A 23,366-nucleotide genomic window follows, 5' to 3' on the forward strand; every position below is an offset into this window, starting at 1 on the left:
GAGGCGTCAAGCGCAAATGATTTCAATGTTAAGATGCGTTGACGTGCATCTGGAGGTCTTCGAATGGTGCGAATTGAGCGTCTGACGCGGTATGCACGAATCGTGCTTTTTGTGCATTTTGCGCTTGACGCAAATTTGTGTCTGACGCCCGAGTTGAAAATTTTTCACTTTGGCGGATTTTCGCACTGCATTAACCAATCAGGAGCCTGTTTGCTGTTGCGGCGGCAGCCCGGCCCAGAGTCACTCATTCAACATGAAGGAGCGCTTGATATTGTCCTTAAGCAGTCAACCGGAGCTTTACCACACAAGTTCTTATTTCTATAGAGACAGGAATAAAAAGGACCTTGCTTGGAAGAGTGTCAGGGAGGACTTTGGGCAACCTGGTAAGTTGTAAATACACATTTCACTTTTGAGTCACGTGACATTTATCGACCAGCGTCGTTTATTTTCCCCCTATAATAAGGTTACCAAATACAAAACAGACAACCGCATCGCACTTGTCCCTCCCACAAGAAGCGTATTTAGACGCGTGAATGCATTCAAACTGTTCAAGCAGCAAACTAGACGCGGTAGACGCGATTTTGCCGCCTTAAACACGGTTGGTGTAAACGCAGCATATGAACTAGTACATGCGTCTCAACTGTGATTTCATGCAGAGGATCCACACAATGTAGGGGGTGGACTTTTTGTAGACTTTTTTTAGCACACATGCCAAACTGTTCGTTTTGAATGCTTATATATTTTAAATGCGAATTTTGGGCCGTACCAAAATGCCTTTTTGCATAGTTGTGCTTGACATATGAAAACTGTAACAATGTATCTTACAAAGTAACACGATGTAACCTTGCTCTCATGTGAAATGTGTCCCCACATTATGTCCTTGAATTTGAGGGTATTGGACCAACAAAATCCTTGATTTTAAAGTTAACCGAGATGTGGGAACCCTGTGAAGGATAAGTTCACCCTAAGCAATCTCTCAATTTATCACAATGATTTGGGCATTAAGATCTGCAGTGTAAATCCAGCCTTTGACTCAGAAAGGTCCTCTTAAACGATTCTTTGAGTGAATGGTTCTTTGAGGAACCAAAAATGGTTCTTCTATGGCATCGCAGTGAAGAACCATTCAAGCATCTTTAGTCAGATGAATTAATGTTGGTTTCATTTGGTTCTGTGGTCCAGACATCAGCTGTCTTACTCTTGGGTTCTTCAGCAGCTGTGGCCCCTGAGAGATCTTTTTCTGCCCCTCCATGGGAAACGGAGATAGACACTGGTTAAAAATACCCCAAGATATCGGCACAATAAACTTAATTCAGAGTGACAGGCTTGAAGCTGAAGACTGAAGGATTTTCTCAGTTCTTGTTGAAGGAGGAGCTCGTTTTCCTCTCTCGCTGGTCTCTCACATCTCCTCACATTTGTCTCAATGTTTGTTTGTTTCTCTGGATTCTCACCTCATGTTAGTTTGCCTTTCACACAACGTTCATGTTTCTTTAGAGTACAATTGTTTTGATGCTAGTTTGGTATATTGCCTTGTTAACCTTTAGGATATATTTCATCAAACTGACAAAACATTTTATTCAAAGGTTTGTCTATTTTAAAATTTGTTTATAAAACCTCTTAAAGGGGGCATTTTACAAAACTTTTTTTAAGATGTCAAATAAATCTTTTGTGTCCCCAGAGAGAACATTTAGCTCAAAATACTCCACATATAATAAATAATTATATTACTAATATAATAAAAAATAATTTATTATATTAGTGTTAAAAATTAAAATGGCCACTTTGTAGGTGCAAGCAAAAATGTGCCGTTTAAAATCTGTCCTTTTAAATGCAAATGAGCTGATGAAATGCAAACACTGATCCCCATAATGGTGTTTTGTTGAAATTAAAACTTAATTGTGCTGTCAATTATTCTCTCTCTCTGCACGAAATGTCAGTGCTGTGGTTGGATAGTGCAGATTAAGGGGCGGTATTATTATAATAAGATCCCCTTATGACATCACAATGGGAGCCAGATTTCACTGAGCTATTTTTTCACATGCTTACAGAGAATGGTTTACCAAAACTAAGTTACTGGATTGATCTTTTTCACATTTTCTAGGTTGATAAAAGCACTGGGGACACAATTATAGCATTTAAACATGAAAAAAGTCTGATTTTCATGATATGTGTATTTTAAGCTTTATCTCACGTATGTTATGTGATTTCTGATTGTGGCTTCTAGTGAACCTAGTGTTACTCGATGTTTCAATATGTTTAACAGCAGTAAAACAGACTGTGACAGATTAATTTAGATTAATAGTTTTGCTCAAAACGATCTGATTAAAGCATTAAACTTAACTTTAATTCATTGGTTTTCGCTGCTGATGTTTTTAGATGCTGATCGTCATCTAGAGGTGAAAGATGTGTAACACAAATGAGACCTGGAGATCGAGTTTGCTCAAAGTGAAATTACATTTCTTAACTCTCATCTTCTTTACAGTCGATTAATAGACAAAGTTTTTGTCGTTTGTTTCAGGGCAGTTTGTGAAAAGGAGACTTTGATGAAACTACCCTGCTGAAAAAAAACAGCATCAAACCAGCATGGGAATTATGCTGGTCTTTGCTGGTTTAGCTGGTGCTCACCAGCATACCAGCACCAAAACACAACATATGCTGGTATGACCAGCATGGGATGCTGCTGCTAATGCTGGTTTGGTGCTGGTTTAGCTGGAGTTCACAAGCAAACCAGCACCAACACAAGACAATGCTGGTCTTGCTGGTATGCTGGTTTTCTCAGCAGGGTATAACTACACTGAAGAGTAAAACTTAAAAATTAGAAAGAAAAATAGAGACTCACAAACTTGAGATCTGAGCATCACAAAAGTCAAAAATGCTCTTTATCTTCAGATCTTATATTCGTGTCGGCCACACAAAAATATACAAGGTTTAAAATGTATAAGTATGTATAAACTATAAAATTATATGTATATTTTTGCATTTGAAAATATATCTAATTTTAATCTTTTCAAGCATGTTATGTTTACAGGTTTGTAACATACAAAGTTTTCTCCCAATGCGACGTGAATATAAATATTTAAAATACATTTCAAAATATAAAATGGCCAAAAAATATATATTATTAAAAAATACATTGTTGTAAACATATTTCAAAATATATATCAGTACATATATTTTTGGCCATTTCTTTGTGTATTTTGAAATATATTTAAAAAGTATGTTTGAAAATATTTTTGCAATCTGCTCATCTCATAAAATTGCATATAAATTAAAGTTAGGCCTAATACAAACGTGTTATCCATTGCGACTTTTAATCTGTTTTAAAAGACGATCATCTGGGGAAAATTATGGAAACATGTCAATTTATTACGTCCTTGTTGTGATTAAATCTGAGGAACTAAAACCAAGAAAGCTCGAGCTGCGTGAGTGTGGAGCGACAGAGGAGCGCATGCGCGTTAATATCAGCGGCGCTTATCAACATCTGAAGGGATTACTGGCACAGACAGAGATTACTTTTTCCTCTTAACAGGTAAAATATCAGCCATATCATTTGTTCAAATATCAGCAATGTTACTTGTTTAACATTTACGTCATTCAGAACAATATATCAAATAACATTTTTTCGGATATATGACCTTTGAACTTCTGTCGTGTCGATGTATGAGTGATCACAAACATCAGATTCATGTTACAAGTACTACAGAAATAAATCCGAATTAAGTACAAATGTAGTAGAACTCAGAATTTGAAAAAAACCACAAACTACTAGTTTATGATGTGTGAAGGCTAGTAGCAAAATGATGAATTAAATAAATTAAAGATTATCTCACCAACTTCTTACCTACACACTTAAAAAAAACTTCATATGAAACATTTGATGAAATCTACTGCAACAAAGAGCAAAGACAAAACATCTGTGATGAAGAAACAGAAGATGGATTAGGTGTAAAATCTCTTATCTAGATAGAAAGACTAACCTTGATTTAAACAAACACTGGACCTGAAGAAAATGACACGCGAGGTTCATCTTTAAGAATTTGTGCTTTTCTGCCCTCTGGAGGTTAAAGATGAACACACAGCCTGTGACAAACACAATGGCTTTCATGCTACAATGTATAAAATAATAATTCATTTAAATATTACTGCTCTGTATAAAGACCAATGAACACGATAAACATTACCATTGACTTATAATGTTAGAATTATACTTTTAGTTTTCTATTGTAAAGTATAAAATATTTCACAGTACGTCAAGAGTTAAAGAAACAGGAGCGGATAAAAGATGAATATCTGAACACAACACATGGTGGCGCTATTACATCAGAAGAATATCACACAATAGAAACAATGTTAGAGACACATCTGTTTTATTTAAGATTTGTTTTTTTCTGTGTCTTTGTCTCGTTTGTTTTCAGCATAACAGCATGTGAATGACACAATGATCTTGAAAAATATCACTCCTACTTTATATATTCATATACTTTACTATATTCCTTTATCCTTCATATACTTTTTTCAATTATCAAATATTCAGGCAGGTTAATAATATTAATGAAAAAATAGAGTCACATGCAGTCATTTCTTTCTGTTATCACTGTCTATATACAAACACACTGTCAGGACAGAACCGGGCTGGAAATCCTGAAGAGGTTCTGCTGTGATGTGGATTCACTGAGAACAAATATAAAAAAAAACTATTACATAAAACATGTAAGATATAATCTGAAATAAAGGGAAAGAAATAGGGCTGTTCATAAAGGATCAATAGGTTTGAGGATGATAAAGTTCACCTGGTTTTCTTGAGTGTCAAAACAGAACTAAAAAAAAGATTCAAATAAACTAAAAGTTATGCATCAGTGAAATATTTTGGATTACACTGTTAAAGACGTTTAAAGCTTATCAGCTGTTTTGATTCGTTTTTCTTTCCCATCATTCATTGTGGGTGAACAGACAACAGCATTACATGAACACATGCATTAAATCATCAGCTATTGTTTGTTGTTAGTTAGTTTTGCTGTTTGTTATCAGATGACCGAGTTATCAAATCACATTATAAGTGCAATTCTTTTTATATTATTCATATTTGACCATTTTACTTAAAAATTCTTCCTTCTGTCAAGACATAGCAATATTTGTTCCAGAAGGTTTTTTTAAATTTGTATATATATTAAACTTAGTACTGGGTTATAATCTGAAAAGCTGTGGTATAGGAGTCATTTTTTGATAAATAAACCAAATAAATAAAAAAAGTGTACCCAATGATAAATGATTACCGTAACATCTGTCAGTCAATCTGTTAAAAACCAAAACACAAAACTCTACTACATCTCCAAGCTTAATATCCATATATACCATACACCAAATCCATGTCTGAATCCAATTTTCTACACAAAAGATATCATCTGTCTTATAGTCTTTACATCTACTGCAATATTGAATGAGTGATCATAAGTGTGAGTCTCTGAGATCACAGTGTTTCTGATGAATATTCTCCAAATGTCATTATTGCTCAAGTTAATTCTACTACACACATGAAAGCACCAATTACTTCATTAAGTTGAAACCTAAATTCAGTAAACCATTTACAAAATGAGTTTTCAAATTTCTGTGTTGAAGCTTTGCTGCTTAATTCTACGCAGCGCTTTTTAATTAAAACCGTTTCACTGAGAGCCTTTAATAAACCAAAATCAATCCACTGTCCCACACCTCCATCACTGCTCTTCTTACATTTCTGTCAATCATAAAAATCTATAATATAATATAATATAATATGCCTGTATTAAACAAATACATCTTAGATTATTTTTCTGACAAAGAAAATAAATATTGTACCATGTCTCCTGACATTTTTGAGGGACAATGTTGTTAGATTTTGCATAGGAAAAAATATTAAACTCTGTGAAATAAGCACATAATTCTTGAGTTTGCCAAAATAAATAGAAGATTGTTTGCTACCATAAAAGTATGAGAAAATCAAGCATAAATTAACCAAACCGGTGACTGGACACCAATACAAAGTCGATGAAAAATGAATCGTAGATTACTGATATTGGACATCTGATGGGCATTATTCCATTCAACTGAATCATACTGACCTTGCAGGCATGAACTTTTTTTTTCGGTAACAAAATACAGGTCTACAAACATGTATAACAAATAAGCTTGATATATCGATATGTACTATATAGTGAGTTCTATGCATTTCTATAGAAAAGGTGCACTTGTTTGTTTATATAATGTCATCTAGGAGATGTGGGTTGGCTACCCAGTCCAGTGTTCGTGGCTCAGACGCTGCCATTATCATGCACATAAACTGCTTGCCTGTCCTTTTGTCGATGGGGTAAATAGTAGTGGGTGTGAACCTTCTGTTGTTCTCAACAAATTCACAGAGCTTTTGGTAGACGTGCGGATACTCGTGGCGTAGAAACACACCACGTATCCTTAACTCTCGTTGAATGTTGATGAAGCAGATCTCCCTCGATTTCCTTCCTTCTTCTCCTTCCTTGTCGATGTCAGCCATACCCGGCGGTGGGGTGAGGATCAACGTCTCCATGTCGCTTTCTTTCCGCTGACTCTTTTTTTCTGGGCTGTACGAGGCTAGAGCTATCTTGGCAAATTTCCTGACGGTCGGGGCTTGGACCCTCGGCGACGGTCCGTCGGGCACTTGATCGCCAACAGCGATGGATACATTCAAGAGAAAACATTCGTTCGGGTCGTATTCCTTTCCAGCCTCTTGGAGCTCTTTGCAATACTCCCCCAGGTTGTCCTTAAAACTCTCAAGCTCACGAAGGGACAAGTACGTCGGAGACATAAGCAGACTTTCTAGTCCAAACTGAAGGAAATTTGTGGACGAGCCCGGATTTGGAAACCCTACAAACAGGACACCCCTACCCCGAGACAGGTATCCCACTTTGGCTATACGGGAGAATGCTTTGTGGACCTCTGCGGTTTCTCTACAGTACTTGATAACGTGGCGGCAAACGCTGCCGATTCGCCCGTAGAGGCAGCTCTCTTTGTGCACGTCCCAGTCTTCTCGGCGACAGTTGCGAGAGCAATAGTAGGTGTAGCAGCTGTGGCAGGATTTGAAGTAGAGGCAGGCATTAAACAGCGTCTCGGTCCGACGGCATCTATTGTTTGAGCACATCATGGTATCGTCCTCATCTGGGCTTTGGTCAGGGGAGCACTCCTCTGTACTTCTGAGGCCATCGCAACTCCCATCAGTGTCTCGCAGAGCATCTGGATCTATTTTTATGGAAGTAGGTTGCTTGTCAAGGGGCATGCTGCCTTCAGAATCCGCCACCGAATCCTTTCTTGCCGAAGATACGGCCTCTTCCTCATCTATGAGTTTCTTGAGCTGGTCAAGCAGGTCTTCGCTGGGTCTCCTAGCAGGAGGCTTGTAATCGACTACAAGGTCAGCCAGTAACTCGTCGAGCTGCTCGAGACTTTGCTGTAGGGAAGTGCTGCCGTGCACTTTATCTTTGGTGGATTCTACGGGGTGGGATTTTGTTTCACGTTGAGGGCCTGCTTGATTTGGGGCACTCTTCGGATCCAGCACATCCCAACTAGCAGAGCGTGTTTCTGTTTTGCTAAGGTTACTAGGTCTAATGTCATTGTCTGTGATGGTTATTTCAGGGGTGACAAACCACAATTTGCTTGAGGAGCTTTTGGCCTCGGTTGGGCTTTTGTCAAGCAAAGAGTTTTCAGACAAGGACAACGCAGCGTAACGCCTCGGGGAGCTCGAGAGATTCACAACCACAGGTTTCGGCCTTTCGTTTGAAGTTTGTATTCCCTGACAAAGAAGATTCTCATCGCTCTTTCCACGCGGCACAGGCTGTTCCCTCTCGACCTGGGTATCCAGTATGTTATCCCAGGACCTCGAGTATGGTCTTGGTTCTGTTGCAGGTCTTTCTGGCTCCATGCACGGGTTGGCATACCAAGTCGTTAGCTTCGGCTCTTGTCTAACTCTTGTGGGAGTGACCTGTGACACATACGAGGAGGGGTAATGGCTCGAGTAGCCAGACACTTCTGAGCCGTACCAGTCATCAGACTGTGGCTGAACCGCACGGGCATGTCGTCTGCCCTCCGTGTAATATGCCCTTGATGGATAATGATGCTCCATTGATTGGGCATAGGGGTCGCCCACGTAGAAAATCCGAGGAGGGGCTGTTTGAATCTGATATGTCCTCGGGTCATCCCCGTAGAATGTCCTCGCCGGGGGCGTCTGTATTATATATGCACCTGGTTCACTCGCAGCATAGGTTTTAGGGTACACGGGCTGTGCAGGGTAATGGTAGGAGTCAACGTCTGTGTAATACGGTCTGGCAGATACAGCGTGAACAATGTGAGTTCTTGGATCTTGTACGTATTGAATTTTTGGTGAGTAGGCTTGGCTAGGAACGCTGTATCGGTCATCTTGATAATAAGTCCTTGATGGAGCTGAAGATCCATACTTCCCCAAATCCTCTGCATAGAAGAATTTAGTTGGCACATTGGGGCTGGAATGAGCCCTTCGTTCCCTTCTGTAGTGTTCCCTTGGCTCTCGTGGCGAGACCGCTTTTTGTAAAGGGATCTCCATAGGCTGCATGTAACTGTTTGGCATACTTTGGGAATACTGGTACGCCTGCCTGTACTCCCCTGTAAAGGATTCAGTGGGTGTCGGTGTCCTTGAAGAGGAGAAATGACGAGGTACCGTCAGACTTCGACCGCCGCCGCTGTGATATTTCTGCCAAGGTATGTCTCCTTGGGGAGTAGCTGGCTTCCGGCCATCGTGCTGCCTGGCTGACTCATCTGGTTTAATGTCTACCCGACACCGAACGTGAGGACTAGTAGCGGGTTTCTCCGACCTTCCTTCATCAAAGTCTTCAGGAGCGTACACGGGGGAGTACCTGCTTGTATCAGTTCTCTGTGGCTGCAGTTTAATAGGGTGAACATCACTTAATGGGTGTGCTCGAGAATCGGCGTAGGAAGACTCTCCTCTTGAAGAAACATCTGACCTTACTTGAGCGTTTCTGTGCGCCCTCTGAGATTCCCGGCCCCTCCTGGCCACTGGAGGGGAAGCATCAAACGATACCGGGGTGAGGCTGGTCTGAACCCGCGAGGCACTTCTCGATCTGGTCCTTCTCTTTACGTCTGTCACAACGACGTCAGCAGGCAGTTCAGCGGGCAGCGGCTGGGAGGCGAGACGATAGGTAAACAGGTCCGGGGAAGAGAAACGGTGCCCTTGTTGGCGACCTAAGGCATTCCAGGCGACCTCTGGATTGGCCGCGTACCTTTCAGCCCTTCTGTGTGGATATTCCATCGCTAATGTTTGATTTCTGAGTTTGTCCTTAGACTTGTTGTCAAAATGGCGGCAGTGCCTCTTTTTGCTTTTTCGAGTGTTCTCCAGTTTGCTGATGAATGGAGAATCACATTGTTTTAAGGGATGATGAGATTTGGAGTGGCTCGAGAGGGAATTCACTTTGACATCTTGATACACAGCTGATCCTAGTATGTCAGGTGGATCTGTGCGTGTCATCTTAATGGGACTCTTCTGATTTTCCCCATTAAAGGTCTTTTAGCTTAACATGCCCTGCAAGAAGGGAAGAAAATCAAACAAGAACATTATTCAAAACAAGTAGACAGAAACAGTACTACACTGCATATGTCTATAAACCGTGTTACTGAGAATACTGTATTCATTTATAATGCATTGTGCTCTTAGTAATACTAATAAAAATTTGTAATAATAAGAAAAAGAATCATTATAATTAAAATGATTATGATCAGTTATGATTAGGGGTGTCAAGATTCTCCAAATCCTCGATTCAATTATATTTTCCATTCTAAGGTCACAGTTCGATTTGATTCTCGATTTTTTTTTTTTTTTTGAAAGAACAGGTTGCTACGCCATTTTTAGACTAGACTTTTATGAAATATAATATCTGACCTTGAACCCGGAGATGCCCTGCCATGTTAGTCGTAGTCTTGACCTGATAAAACGATGAACATTTGTCAGTACATTGCACCTTAAAAATGTGCTTTTATTACCGTCAGACTTTCAGAGATTGTGAGACTATACCCCAATAAGTCATGTTTAAATGCTGTTTTCATAACTCTTAAGCAACTGAAATTTGTTATTGTGAAACTTAAACAGATCTCAGTTCAGAGAAATGACTCGTCCTGTCACAGACGTTGCTTTGCTGTGCACACATGCGTGCTCTAATTGAGTTCAATTGAAGGCGGGGAGGCGCTTGCTGTTTTTTTGTTTCCCATGTAAAGAGCAGCTCGCGTGGTGTGTCCTGCATCTGCCGTCCTATCTTTTAACTGGCTGTAGCTAGCTAAGTTAGAGGAGGTTGATTAGCAGCACTCAACACATGTGTTTTTTTCCCGCTTGGCAAGCCGACCGCACGTGACATGGGGCAGCATCGACGATTCCATTTTTGAGTTCGAGGTTGTGACTTAATTTCGATCGATTTCGATTTAAAATCGTGACACCCTTAGTTATGATTATATATTAGATTACATGTAGTTTTGCACATTTTATAGTTTTATTCAGTATATGTTTTTGTAATGAATTTTGCATGATTATTTAAAAAAAAGTAAACCATCAATTTGAGATGTCATGTGCATAATAATTTAGCAATAACTCAGTTCTTTATGAAGGATTGTGTTGCTCAGCAAGATAAGATGGCACAATGCATGCCAGTAAATTGGAAGTGGTTGCCACTGGATGCGGTTTCCCATAGCAACATTATCGTATGGTTATCATTAAAGCACATACAGTGTGAGGAGGACCACCAAATCTCTCATACTGAAATCTCTCATACTATTCTTAAGTAACTATTTCTTTATTTCTAATGCTTGACATCAAATTCAGCTTTAATCATATTTAAAACTCTTGAGTTGAATGCAAGATAGAAATAATGTCTGTATCTAAATAAGTCGATAAAATGATGACTTGTCACTCTCATTAAACTTTATGCATTGATGTGCCTAAAATAACTGAAGACTAAATTTACTAATGTAACTAAAAACTCAAAAACAGAGAGAAAACAAGAATAACGTTTCAATGTTTATAATTAGGATGAATGAGGACAGTTCTTCTATTTTTAGACAATCACTTGTGTCCTATTATAATGATGGACAGATTGCTTGACTCTTGTTGTAAAGTCTTGTTTCTGCTCACCTGCTGCAATCAAATCTTCATTGACTCTCACCAGATCTCTTCAAAGCAGCTTCTGTTAAAAGATTACAAATATTTACAGTCATTAAAGATATAGAAACAGAAATGACACCACAAACATGATTATTTTGAGTATTCTGCGTTGAGCAATGAATTCCCGCTGGTTTTCTATATGAGTCATAATGTAAATGAGTGTTTAACATCTTTACAAACATGACTTTACTAACAGACGCTGTTTATTCTGCCACCATCGTCTGACAGATTTTCACCATGACGCACAATTGTGTAAGTGTTACAGTATGTCTACCAAAACACACACAGCATACAAAACATTTCATTAGCGTGGAAAATGTTTACTATTATTAGCATCTAAAGGCAAGCAGCTTATAAAAAAACAATAAAGCATACAAAGCTAAAACATGACAGCAAATGACAGCTAAAACAATACACAACAAAATGACATGACCGTAAAACTGCAGATTGTTTTTATACAGTAAGACATTTCCATACATCAGCAACAGATTATTCACTTTAGATTTTCAACATGTTTACATTTCAGTTATCCATTTGTGTCCATTGTGCATTAGTTTAAGATGATCTCCAGGAATAATCCGGATTAAATCAGTGGGATGATGATGATGATGATGATGATGATGATGGGGTAAATGTTTGATGTGACCTCATCATGTAAACAGAGCGTATATGAAGCTTCAGTCTCATCTTACGCTCCGCTGACCCTTTTAACTCAATGCACCGATGGATGTAAATTATTGAAGAAATGAAGCACATGTACTACAGTATCTCTTATAGATGTCAGGCTTTTCTCTTCGGATATATTGCAAGTCTTTTTTTCCTTACAGTACATTGAAATTAGAGTTATTAAAAAACCCAAAGTGATTATCAAAAAAATGAATCTCACAAATAACATTGTATTAAAGATCCATGAAATCTAAAAACAGAACCTGATCTACGGAGTGCTTATATTTTTGCATTTCTTAAAACATTCAAATTGAACGGCAGCCCAACCTCAATACAACTCGCTGATAATCTCGTCTTAAACAAAACCCTTTGGTTCCCACCCGGTGTGATGGCTGCCAATGTGAATCTATTTCCCAGTAAAGGCCAGAGCTAATTCAGCATAATGAGTGGATGTGACAATGACGGTCCTGTGAAAGCTTCCAACAAAAACCTCCAAACCAAACAGCCTGACAGGGAACGACTGCAGAATCTCATACAGGACTGAAGCGAAACAAGACGACTGACAGCTCATGTGAGACCAGAGAGACATCAGACGCCTCTGGTGCTTTAACCCCAAATCATCAAGCAGTTCATTTAAGTCAAGAACTGACACCATCATCTAAACAAACACCTCCTGATCTTCTCCTCCTCCTGTGAGATCTCATGATGGATCAACATCTCAAACTTTTCATCATCTGTGTGTTTTCTTATTTCTTAATGTTTTAACATTCATCATAACATGATAACATCTCATTCTCCTCTTCTATCGCTTGATTCCCTTTGGCTGCTCCTGAACATTCCTTACACATCAGATTCCCTCAATCACCAGTTTAATTCCCAGTTTATTACCTTTTCTTAATCCAACATCTGAACCGTCAGTCAATCTGTAATATTTGTGATCTACTAACACTCATGACAACACGACAGGAGCTGAGAATCAGAGAACAAACAGCCCAGACGATGAAGCTCTGATTTGCACAATTAAAAAATGATTTAACACAACACATGCAAAAATATCCAAACCACAACAGAGCAATGCCATGCAAATGTCAACCTTACCATGAAGAAGGTTAATACAAGAATTAGTGTACAGAATGTTCACATCCATAACAGAGAAATGTTTTTCTCATAAATGTGCACACAAAAATTACAATTATCAAGATGCCGCCTTCATTTGTTTGTACTTTTTTATTCAAAATATTCCTACAAAGTATGTTGTCTCTTAAGAACTTGTGTCCTTCCTTATTTGTCACATCCATAAGATATGTTTATGTCAGAGGTGATGATGTATTTACCAGTGCTCAGATGGTGCAGATATTTTAAGTTTGAATCCCAGCTCGAGGTCCTTTGCCGATCCCATACCCATCTGTCCACCCCATACCTTCCTGTCCTCTCCTTAAATACTCAAATAAAGAAAAACGTGGCGGCCGGTGACTTCTTTTTAAAGGGGTGCATAATGCGAAGCTTGTCACAACATGTAGGGGAGAGCAGGATCGAAAGTACCATTTTTCAGAAAAACTTTTGTTTTAGACAGAGATATATTTTTGCTGTGGTAATAAACTCACAAGTGTGGTCTATCAATACCAGCTGGAATTTTGAACAAATGTAAAACGACTAATTTGACTTCGAACATAAGCAGCGCATTGTTACTCTTGACCCCGACAGCAGGGATGAAAGTAACCCAACAGAATGATATATATGTTTGTGTTACACTTGTTTTTAGTAAATATATATGACTCTGACCTTGTTAATGTGTAACTGCAAACAGATTTTGTCGTTTATCTTTGCAGAAAATAATGAAATTACATTTTCATTTTGAATTTCAGTTTCATCAAATATTTCAAAAGCAGCCTGACAGTACAAACTTAAATTGCTGCGAATTAAACATTTTCAAAAGTATAAACACTAAGTGTTACTTTCATCCTGACAGGAACTCCTGACATTTAAACCTGATTTACTTTTATTTAGAAAAACTGTGTTAATAACCTGTAGATAGATCAGTACTGTAACACATGAAACCAGAAACACAACGCGTTGTAAGGAAAAAAATGCTTTAGGAATTTACTTATCATGGTTATCAGCTTTCTGGACCTACATGCGCAAAACGGTGAGGAAATAACACATTATTTGTCATCTTTGTCAAGGGTTGCGTGCTAATAGTTTGAAATGCAAATGTTATCAGGGCTCGGAGAAAATAACTTTGTTACTTTCATCCCGGTTCTCCCCTATTTAGCCCTTCATGTGGCTTGTCATGTCAAAATATGTGTTCATTGCGTCATGTGAACCATGTGCATCATGCGTCTTGTCAAAATAAGTGTCTGCTGCAGACGCGTTTAAAGGGTTTATGATAAAAGTGATGCTAACATTAGTCAGATACTCTCATATGTAATCAGAGTTTAGTGTTAAGTTAGTTTCTTGTGAGTGTTTTGGGAAAGTGACCATCTCTTTCATCATAAACCGTTTCGATGTGTTAGAAAATAATGCACACCCAAGGTGGCAATACGGCATCTGTGCCTTATTTTAAATAATTCAAAAGACCAGATTCAATGATTCCTCTTATACCACAGACATTGCTCTGGTGGTTATTGTAAGACATTTGACAGGTTAGGTGTGCGTTTATAATCTGTGAAACCTGCGATACATTTCTCAACCAATTAGAATAAAGCATTCAACAGACCATGTGGTATAAGAATATACACTGTGGGTGAAGTATGACATATATATTTATTTATAAGATTTACTGTCTGTTGCACAAGCAAAAAGCAATGTCTTTCTATCTGCACATGAATTAATTTGTATATTACCCTTTAAAATCCAAACTCTACAAGCATCATCCAACATAACCACAAACTGCTTGTAACTACAAGCCTGCAAGCCAAAACCCATCTGAACACATACTGAATCTGAAAGTAGCTCTTCAATGAATGCTTTTGAGTGAATCAGGCTTTGTTAAAGCTCATTGACCCAGAACAGCACCGGTCAGAGCCGAGAGAGCGAAGCTTTTCATATCTGAGATCATCAACTAAACTAAAGCTAAAAATAATCTCAAGAATTCAGTCATTAAAGAAAACAATAAATGTTAAAGAGAGGTTCAGTCATCTTTACATGACCCGGACACGTTCTGCTCATGTGTGACATTTCTGCAAAAGTTCAGTATGAATATTTGAATTAAAGCTTTTTTTGAGTTTTATTTTTAAACAACAAGGGACGTTTGATGTCTGAACATTTCAAAATCTCTGTTTCTCTTACGAGACCATGAAATGGATGACATGTCAGAGAGTTGTGCGTGTATGTGATTGTAGTACAAACTGTAAGTACAGTAATGTTGAATTCACTGAGACCTCATTTATCTCACGGCAAAGTCCATATTTATAAAAACTGTCTTTGACGTGAAAAAGTGCTTAGCACCACGTCAGGGTCTGAGCAGATGTAAGCACTTTTGCTCGTCTGATTGCTGCAGGGTTTTTTGCAATATACAGGGCAAGCCATTCTTGCTGCTCGAAAAGTAGTTGAAACATAGACAGGCACTTTTTTAAATTTTTTTGACATTCATTTGTTTAAAGGCGGAGATCTGAAGGTGCTCAGCTGCACACAAGTTCAAGATCATTTGTGATTTATAGATTTCACATCTGAAAGAAAGGGGTACGCGCGTGTTCTGCGTGTACGTTCGGTTTATGAATCACACGTACGCATTTTTGATAAATGATCTTAACATCAAATGTAGGATAGTTTCTACGTAGAATTTTATAAATGAGGCCCCTGGAGAGACTGTGGTTTCTGTATAGCTTATCATTTCGCTATCAATGTGTAAGACAGCATGAGAGGGCTCAGAAATGTAAAAATAAAGCTTATTTCTTAAAGGTGTCATTTTTAAGGTCCGTCGTGTAGATTTTAGCAACATCTAGTGGTGAGATTGTGAATTGCAACCAACGGCTCAGTCCACCGCTATAACCGATCCCTTTTGAAATGCATAGAGAAGCTACAATAGACACCACCGGATAAACGTGTGATCTTCTGAGACAACATAGTGACGAAAAGCGCTCTGTAGGGCGGTTTGTCTGTTTACAAACATGACGGTGTAAAATGGTGACTTCCTTGTAGGGGACCTGCAGTGTATGTGGATAAAAACGGTAGGGATGCACCGATATGGAAATTTTGGCCGATACCGATAACTCTTTATATTTGGGGACCGATAACCAATAGGCGATAAATATTCATATTATTTTCAAAATGAAACACTCGCAGACCGCGGACATCTTGTCTTTGCGCTAGACTAGCATACTCTTCTTAAGCCCGCAACATGTGTCATCTTTGTGCTATGCCACAGAAAGCACCAATCAAAACTCCACATGGCCAGCAATGAGCAAGTGAAGTGGTTCAACAAACCAAAATAATCCATCATTTATCTGCCTAATTTTGCTATCACACCGATAACCGATAATATTAAAAATAAGCAGTTATCGGCCGATAACGATATGTCGGCCGATATATCGTGCATCCCTAAAAAACGGCTCATTTTAAGGTAATAAAAACAATACGGTTGATTATGTAAGGTCTTCATACACCACTGATAATATAGTTATGCAGATTAGATTGCATTTTTGTCAAGAGATCCTCCTAAAAGTTACACAATGCACCTTTAAATCTGTTTACTGGGAGTTCTAAAAGACAATTTATCCAGTTATTCGCTGAAAGTTAAGCCCCACAAAAACAGTTAAAAGTCCATAAATATATTTAAAATAACTATATATTCAGAGTCATCTGAAGCTATAATAGCTTTATTTAAAAAGTGGTCTGAAAATGTTTCTCCAGTGAAAGTACTTCAGCTCCCTAAACGTTTCTGTCATAGTCATTGTGTCTCATCATCATCTTCTGGTGTCGTTCAGGAGAATAGAGCGAATGCTGTTGATCTACAGCATCACCTCATCCACTATAAAACAGACTGCCAATGGCATTTCACCATGACTCTAAAAACAAAAGCATGTAAATAAGATTAGAGCTTGTGCATGGGAAAAGATTAGCGAATAATGACTTTAATTCTAATCTGATCCTTACTCAGACCTTCATCGGTGAAATCACTGTGAAATCTCACCTTTATGTGTTAAACAGGGTTAGAAATGACAGCAATGTCTTGTTTTGTGCAGCCATGCAAAGCTGCTCTGATGCTCACTGCATTTCCAGCATGCACACGGTGACGTATAGCCTCAGAGCATCCCACGTCACGTGACACAAGAAGACCATTTCATCACGCATCATTAGAGGTTAGTTCACTTTCACGAGCAGGATGTCCCCGTGCATCACTTCACGTCCAAAAGGCCACGGCTGGATTACATAACGCCAGTACTAATCATGACATCATCACATATTAAAGATGATATTTGTTAAACAACGTCAATCAAATGTCTGTTGCATGCAGTAAGTTGCATACACGAGTCAACCCGAATGAGATATTTAGTGCCGCATCTGCATGAAACAATAATAATGAAACTGTAAGCAATGCAAACATCAACGCCTGCGCATCCCTGTAGCATTCATTACCTTCAGCAGCAAACTCATCATCAATGCGCGCGTTTTCAATGTCACTGTCAGAATCACGCGATCATCATCATCATCATCATCATCATCATTACGCGATACTCTTACCGTTTAAATGCATCCAGCACGAGCGCAAATATCCATCATATTACAGCTGTAATGCCTGATCGTTTTAGCGTGAAACTGCTGTAGTGAGCCGTGGCGTGGCGTGTTACTATCATCCGCCTCTCCTCAGCACCCGGCGCGCGCGGCGTTTCCAATGCGTCTCGTTACGCGCTTAAAGGGGGCGGAGCGGACGCAACAAGACGCGTTTAAAGGGGCGTGCTAAACGCCCTTCTATGCAAATAAGTAGTCTGTATTATTAGATTTTAAAGATATAAAACATCACCCTTACTAAGGAGCAGTGTGTTACTATGGTTTTTTTCTCTTTTTTTTGAGTAATACTGCAGTATTGTTTGTATCTTATAAAATAGCATTTTAAAATACATTTTATTAATAAATACTGAAATTTTACAAATAAAAATTGAAAAGTGACCCTAAGCTAACCCTTACCCAAAATGTTTCGATTTCGGACACATGACACATCTGTTTATGTTGATGCTGAATGGTACTCACACATTATGGAATAATGTTATAGAGTAGATCTATGAGACTCTCCATCAAACACAAGACCAAATGGACCAATCTGGGAAACATCCACAATCACGCTTGTAAACATGTTATTAAACACAATACTACACCCATCATTTAAGACAAACCGTCACTTCACTAAATGATGTGACCTTATTCTGTTGTACAGAGAGTACAGGAATGATCACATGGTGTAAATATGATGAAGATCTTTAATAAATACGTCTTTTCATTTCTTTATTATAGATCCTCAGTAGTAGGGCTCTGGTCCGAGTGCTGACTACATAGACTGCTACTTTTAATCTCTAAAAATGAAACACAAGTAAACAAACTGGATATGTCATGCTAAAAATGTATATTGCAATGCAATCTCTGAAGGATACATGTGATGCTTTCTTAACATGAGACCAACTGAAGATAACTAAGAAGATATAGCATAACTGTGCCGCCTGGAGCAGATCTCGTGCTAGGCGTCCTGATGTCACCGACCTTGATGCTAAACAGCCCTCTTATAACATACAGCCCTCAGTTTGGCTCCGTAAAGAGATTCAATTCCCATTGGCAGAGCTGAATTTCCAGGACTGCAGGAGGATTCAGCTCTGTTTCATATCGATTTGAGAAAATGTGCTGAACACCACACAAACACCTGCAGGCGTATCACAGGACATTGACAGAGGAGCTTCAGGAGACGACATGTGTGAAATTCAGCTTCACTCAGCACATCTGTAGAAATAACATTCACAAGGTCAAAGTCATTCTGCCTTAGGATGCAGACTTTACATTGGATATCATACGCCATTTTGCACAAAACTATTCTTAAAAAGGTGAAGTGAATCATCATGAAACAATGCAACACCAATGACAGCAGCTCATCTGTCAGATGAATCCTGTTACTTACTGGCTGAAACTACAATTTAACAATCATTTTTAATGCACAGAGTTGAGAATCAGTGAATTCTCTTCAAACCGGTCCAATTCTTAAAGCTTTGAATGTCAGCTGTGGTGTTTTTTCTCTGCCATTAAGCTTTTCTGACACTGGTCATGCATTATTAAAGACAGATGCTGAGCTGTTTCGCTCTCAAGATCTGAATGTTCAGCTATTGATGATGAAGTGCATCTCCAGCACATGACACCATGAGAGATCCATAACTAACTCTATACAGTGTGCATATCACCTCATAAACAAATCAACCAATGCAGAATGATATAAAGACATCACAACAGAACATTCATATCAGAAGATGGATGAATGTCTTTCTAACGGGAAATGTTTCAGCACTTTATTTAACAGTCATAAATCTTTGTCATTTCAACATTTGTAAAAATACTGATTTGTGTGAATTGGTAACATTGAACATTATTTAAACAAAATGTATAAAATGCAAAACGATGCCAGGGTGGGTAACACGTTGTTATGAGAGTTCATCTAAGATATCGAATTATTCCACCACAAGCAAACATAAGACTTGTGTTAGCTTATAAAACAAGCAATGGCACACTTAAGGATAAGAATAAAGTCCCTTTAGTAAGATATGACAGATAACTAACAGATAAAAACACACATGAACAGATTCAATTCAACTATAATATTTTTAGTTATTTGCACAAGTTTAGATTGTCTAATAAAAATGCAAAATATATGATGACTCTTTAAGATATTTCCATTAGCTAAAATCTTAAACATCACACTTATTGTCCTGTCTTAAACCTTTACTACATAAAGACTGATGATAACTCAACAGTTAAGACGAGAAGCATAACTTGTGTGTCTACAGTAAACTCTAGGCTTTAGTTTAGCACATTTACTCCTGATTCTGGTTTTGAACAAATAAATGAAGTATGCAGCAGAAAGATATCACATCTGGCTCCGTGACTCAACACTGCTTGCGTAACTCGGCCAAAACTGAGACATCAAAAGAGCAGTCTCAAATCAGCTTGCCTAAATAAAACTCTTATCAGCGGGAGAAAGAGAGAGAGACAGCAATAGAGAAAATGAGAAAATGCATGTGAGAGAGAGAGAAATTCTCTACTGCAGGATTTTAGTATGGAATCAGAATTCAGATGCATTTAAATACTAAGATGATTTATTATAATCTGCATTGTATTCACAGACACTGACACAGATATTACCTGTAATGTAAAGGTGCCAAAGAATGAATTGTAATAATCTGTTAAATTGTTTTCTGATATCTACACAGAAGGTTTGTGGCTTTATTAAGTGCCAAAATGATCCAGAGTCAGTTTTACATGTCCATTTACAACCCTTTATAATGAAATGGTCTATTATTACCTTATTTGAAAGGGTCATGAATAATAATGTTGAGCTCTGCTCTGATTGGCTGTTTCTCCTTCAGTAGCTCTCTGTGTGTGTAAACAGATCTTATGTTTGAGTCTGTATCAGATTTTAAGGAATAATCAATTGCTTGGAGATTGTTAATGGACGTTTCTGAGTGGTAAGTTTGTGTTTTTTTCAACTGTATTTCAAGGGTATGCACATGACGTCACTGTCGGCGAGATAGACTGCGGTTAAACCCACTGAGTGGCAAAAGAGAGAGCGGCAGCATTTGAGTAGCCTACAGCGTGACATCGGCGAAAACACGGTGAAAACGCGTCGAAATGGGAAAAAGCTGTTGTGTGATATTAGTAAGAATTCGGAGCTATCGTTTTACAGACTGACAAAAAACACGGAAAGGTGAAGTAAATTGATCGTTCATGCCAACGTCCACAGACCACAGGTGGGTCGATAAGTTGCCAGGGTCACTATCAAGCAGAGGTTTTACTTTCTACTTAAAAGTATTTTTTTTAAGTATTTTATCCGTGTTTTTCTTTGGAAAACATACATTCCAAAGAATATTATCATAATTTTTACTCTATTACATTTCATAAATACACTTGTTTGTTTTACATTTAATATTCAAGTACATTAACGTACTTTTACTCAAGTAAAAGTACACAATTTAAATGTAATTAGGTATTAAATACATTTTAATATGCAATATTAAAGAATACACAGTATGATTATATGCTTTAGAATGTAGTGAAGTAAAATGTTTCCCAATACAAACATCCTAATAAAGCGCAGATGCTTGGAAAATGTAACTAATGTAACTAAGTATTGTCCACCTCTGCTATCAAGTTCAACTAAATTCAATTTAAGCTGATAATAGTCAGTTTTACTGCCATTTTCGTAGCAGCCCCTATTAAAACTAGCCATTTTGTTGAATGTTTTGGCACTCAACCAGACGAGCTCTCACGTGGTGACATGAAAAAATGACATCAATGCAACCCTCTATAGAACTTCAGCCTAAACACTATAGCGTTAACTCAGCAGTCACAACTTTGTTTTTATCATTGTAACAACATTGTACATAATTTAATGTTGTGATGTACATCTGGACTGTAACGTCACAGTTGGTGTTATGTTGTGATTGGTCTGTTTTCCAGCGCTCTTTTACATGCACAAGGTTTAGATAAGAAGGAGGAAACAATCGTGTTTAAGGCTCATGATATGTCATTACCACACTCTTAAAATGAATGTGTTAAATTAACACATCTTGTGTCTAGTTAATTAACACATCTCTGCATGTGTTACTTTTGGAACAACACACTTTGTGTTGTTTTAACACATCTTGTGTTGTCCCTTTTATTTATATGAACTCAAAATCAACACGAAAAATTTTTGTGTTTTTAACACATTATGTGTCATTTGAGTTCATAAAAAATAAAAATAGATGTGTTTTCCTTAACTAGACACAAGATGTGTTCATTTAACACATTCGTTTTAAGAGTGCATGAACACAACTCGTATTACTCATCTATGACTATATAAGTACAGTTTTACATTCTACAGCACCTTTAAACTCAGTTAAATCAATTCAATTGGGAACTATTGTACTTAAATACATTCTAATCCCAATAGAAACACATCTGACATCTTAGGACACTAACGGATTTCACATAAAATCTTACATAATCTATTACATGAAACATTTACGTGTATATGATGTACTGTAATGTATTTCAGAGAGAGGAAATGAAGGAACAGAATTCAATAGAAAACTTAGATGATTTAGTTTTTCATCTGGTGCTAAACTGAACAGAAGTCTTTCCAGACCATTGCAATAAAACCACTGCACAATATATCAGTAAAACATAACATTTCATCAAAATTGATCAAACTCATGCCAGGGACATCAAAAACAAATAGTCACAAATCCAAAAATAACTATTATAGCATTAACTTTATAAAACTATCACTTTTATAGAAACTATGTCACAACATGTTACATTCTCTATAGGACTGACCTATTCTTTTAAAACAAAACTAAACAAAACTATCATGACCGAAGGATCTCATATTCAACATCATTTACTATAAGAGCAGCATGGACGTCTCTGCTCATGTAATGAATGTTTTTTTTTTACTTCATTGATCTCTGAAGATACAGACACACAGCAGTGAAAAATGACATTCTGACAGCACACACAATATGAAGACGGTTGTATTTCTTTTTAAACACCTATACTGATTATGTCCAATGAAATAAAACACAAATTTACTTCAGTACCCATCAGTCTTGTATCTGACACATTGAGAACACACTGGTGAGTTTTATTAACTCAACTAATAACCATAAATAAGACTTACTGCACATTTATCACAACTTAAAGTCAGCTTCCCTGAACTGCTCTCATTCATCTGTACATTATTCCATCATTTACTGATTTCTATGCTAATTTAACACCAAATTAAAGATTTGTGCAGAACTCTTTACTAGAACTCTTGTTGATCTTTACATCTGGCACAGTTTTAATTCATCCAGCTATCTCATCTGAATTTCATTTCCTTTTCCTTCAATCCAGAAAGCCCACAAATTGATTCAGAAGTGATGAGACAGATATATTTGAAATGAAAGAAATGACCAAATAAAAAAGAGAGCAAGCATGAGAAAGAAACAGAGGACGAGAGAGTGAGCGATCGAGCAAGAGAGAGATTTAAAGCGGACATTTCAGAAAACTTGTCAAAGATGTCAAATAAATCTTTGGTGTCCCCAGAGTACATATGTGAAGTTTCAGCTCAAAATACCCCACAGATCATTTATTATAAGATGTTCAAATTGACACTGTAGGTGTGAGCAAAAACGTATTGTTTTGGGGTGTGTCCTTTAAAATGCAAATGAGCTGATCTCTGCACTAAATGGTCGGATAGTGGAGATTAAGGGGTGGTATTATTATAATGAGATCCCCTTCTGACATCACAAGGGGAGCCAAATTTCAATTAGTTATTTTTTCACATGCTTGCAGA

The 23,366-nt window shown here is 37.8% G+C and overlaps 1 protein-coding gene across 3 annotated transcripts; it reads right to left on the reverse strand.

The window, feature by feature from the left end:
• Positions 1-4,347: 4,347 nt before the first annotated feature.
• ajm1 (apical junction component 1 homolog) lies at positions 4,348-17,691 on the reverse strand. Of its 3 annotated transcripts, XM_055198118.2 has the most exons (4): positions 17,540-17,691; positions 11,162-11,213; positions 9,923-9,965; positions 4,348-9,565 (listed from the first exon to the last, which is right to left on the reverse strand). In XM_055198118.2, the coding sequence occupies exon 4, from the start codon at positions 9,509-9,511 to the stop codon at positions 6,227-6,229; it is 3,285 nt and encodes a 1,094-aa protein (XP_055054093.2). In that variant the 5' UTR covers positions 9,512-9,565; positions 9,923-9,965; positions 11,162-11,213; positions 17,540-17,691; the 3' UTR covers positions 4,348-6,226. The 3 variants fall into 3 exon arrangements, with proteins under 3 accessions (XP_055054093.2, XP_055054095.2, XP_055054092.2); XM_055198120.2 differs by lacking the exon at positions 9,923-9,965 and having other exon boundaries at positions 4,348-9,554; XM_055198117.2 differs by lacking the exon at positions 9,923-9,965.
• Between the last annotated feature and the right edge of the window lie 5,675 nt (positions 17,692-23,366).

Source organism: Misgurnus anguillicaudatus, chromosome 22, assembly GCF_027580225.2.
Source record: "Misgurnus anguillicaudatus chromosome 22, ASM2758022v2, whole genome shotgun sequence".
NCBI lineage: Eukaryota > Metazoa > Chordata > Actinopteri > Cypriniformes > Cobitidae > Misgurnus > Misgurnus anguillicaudatus.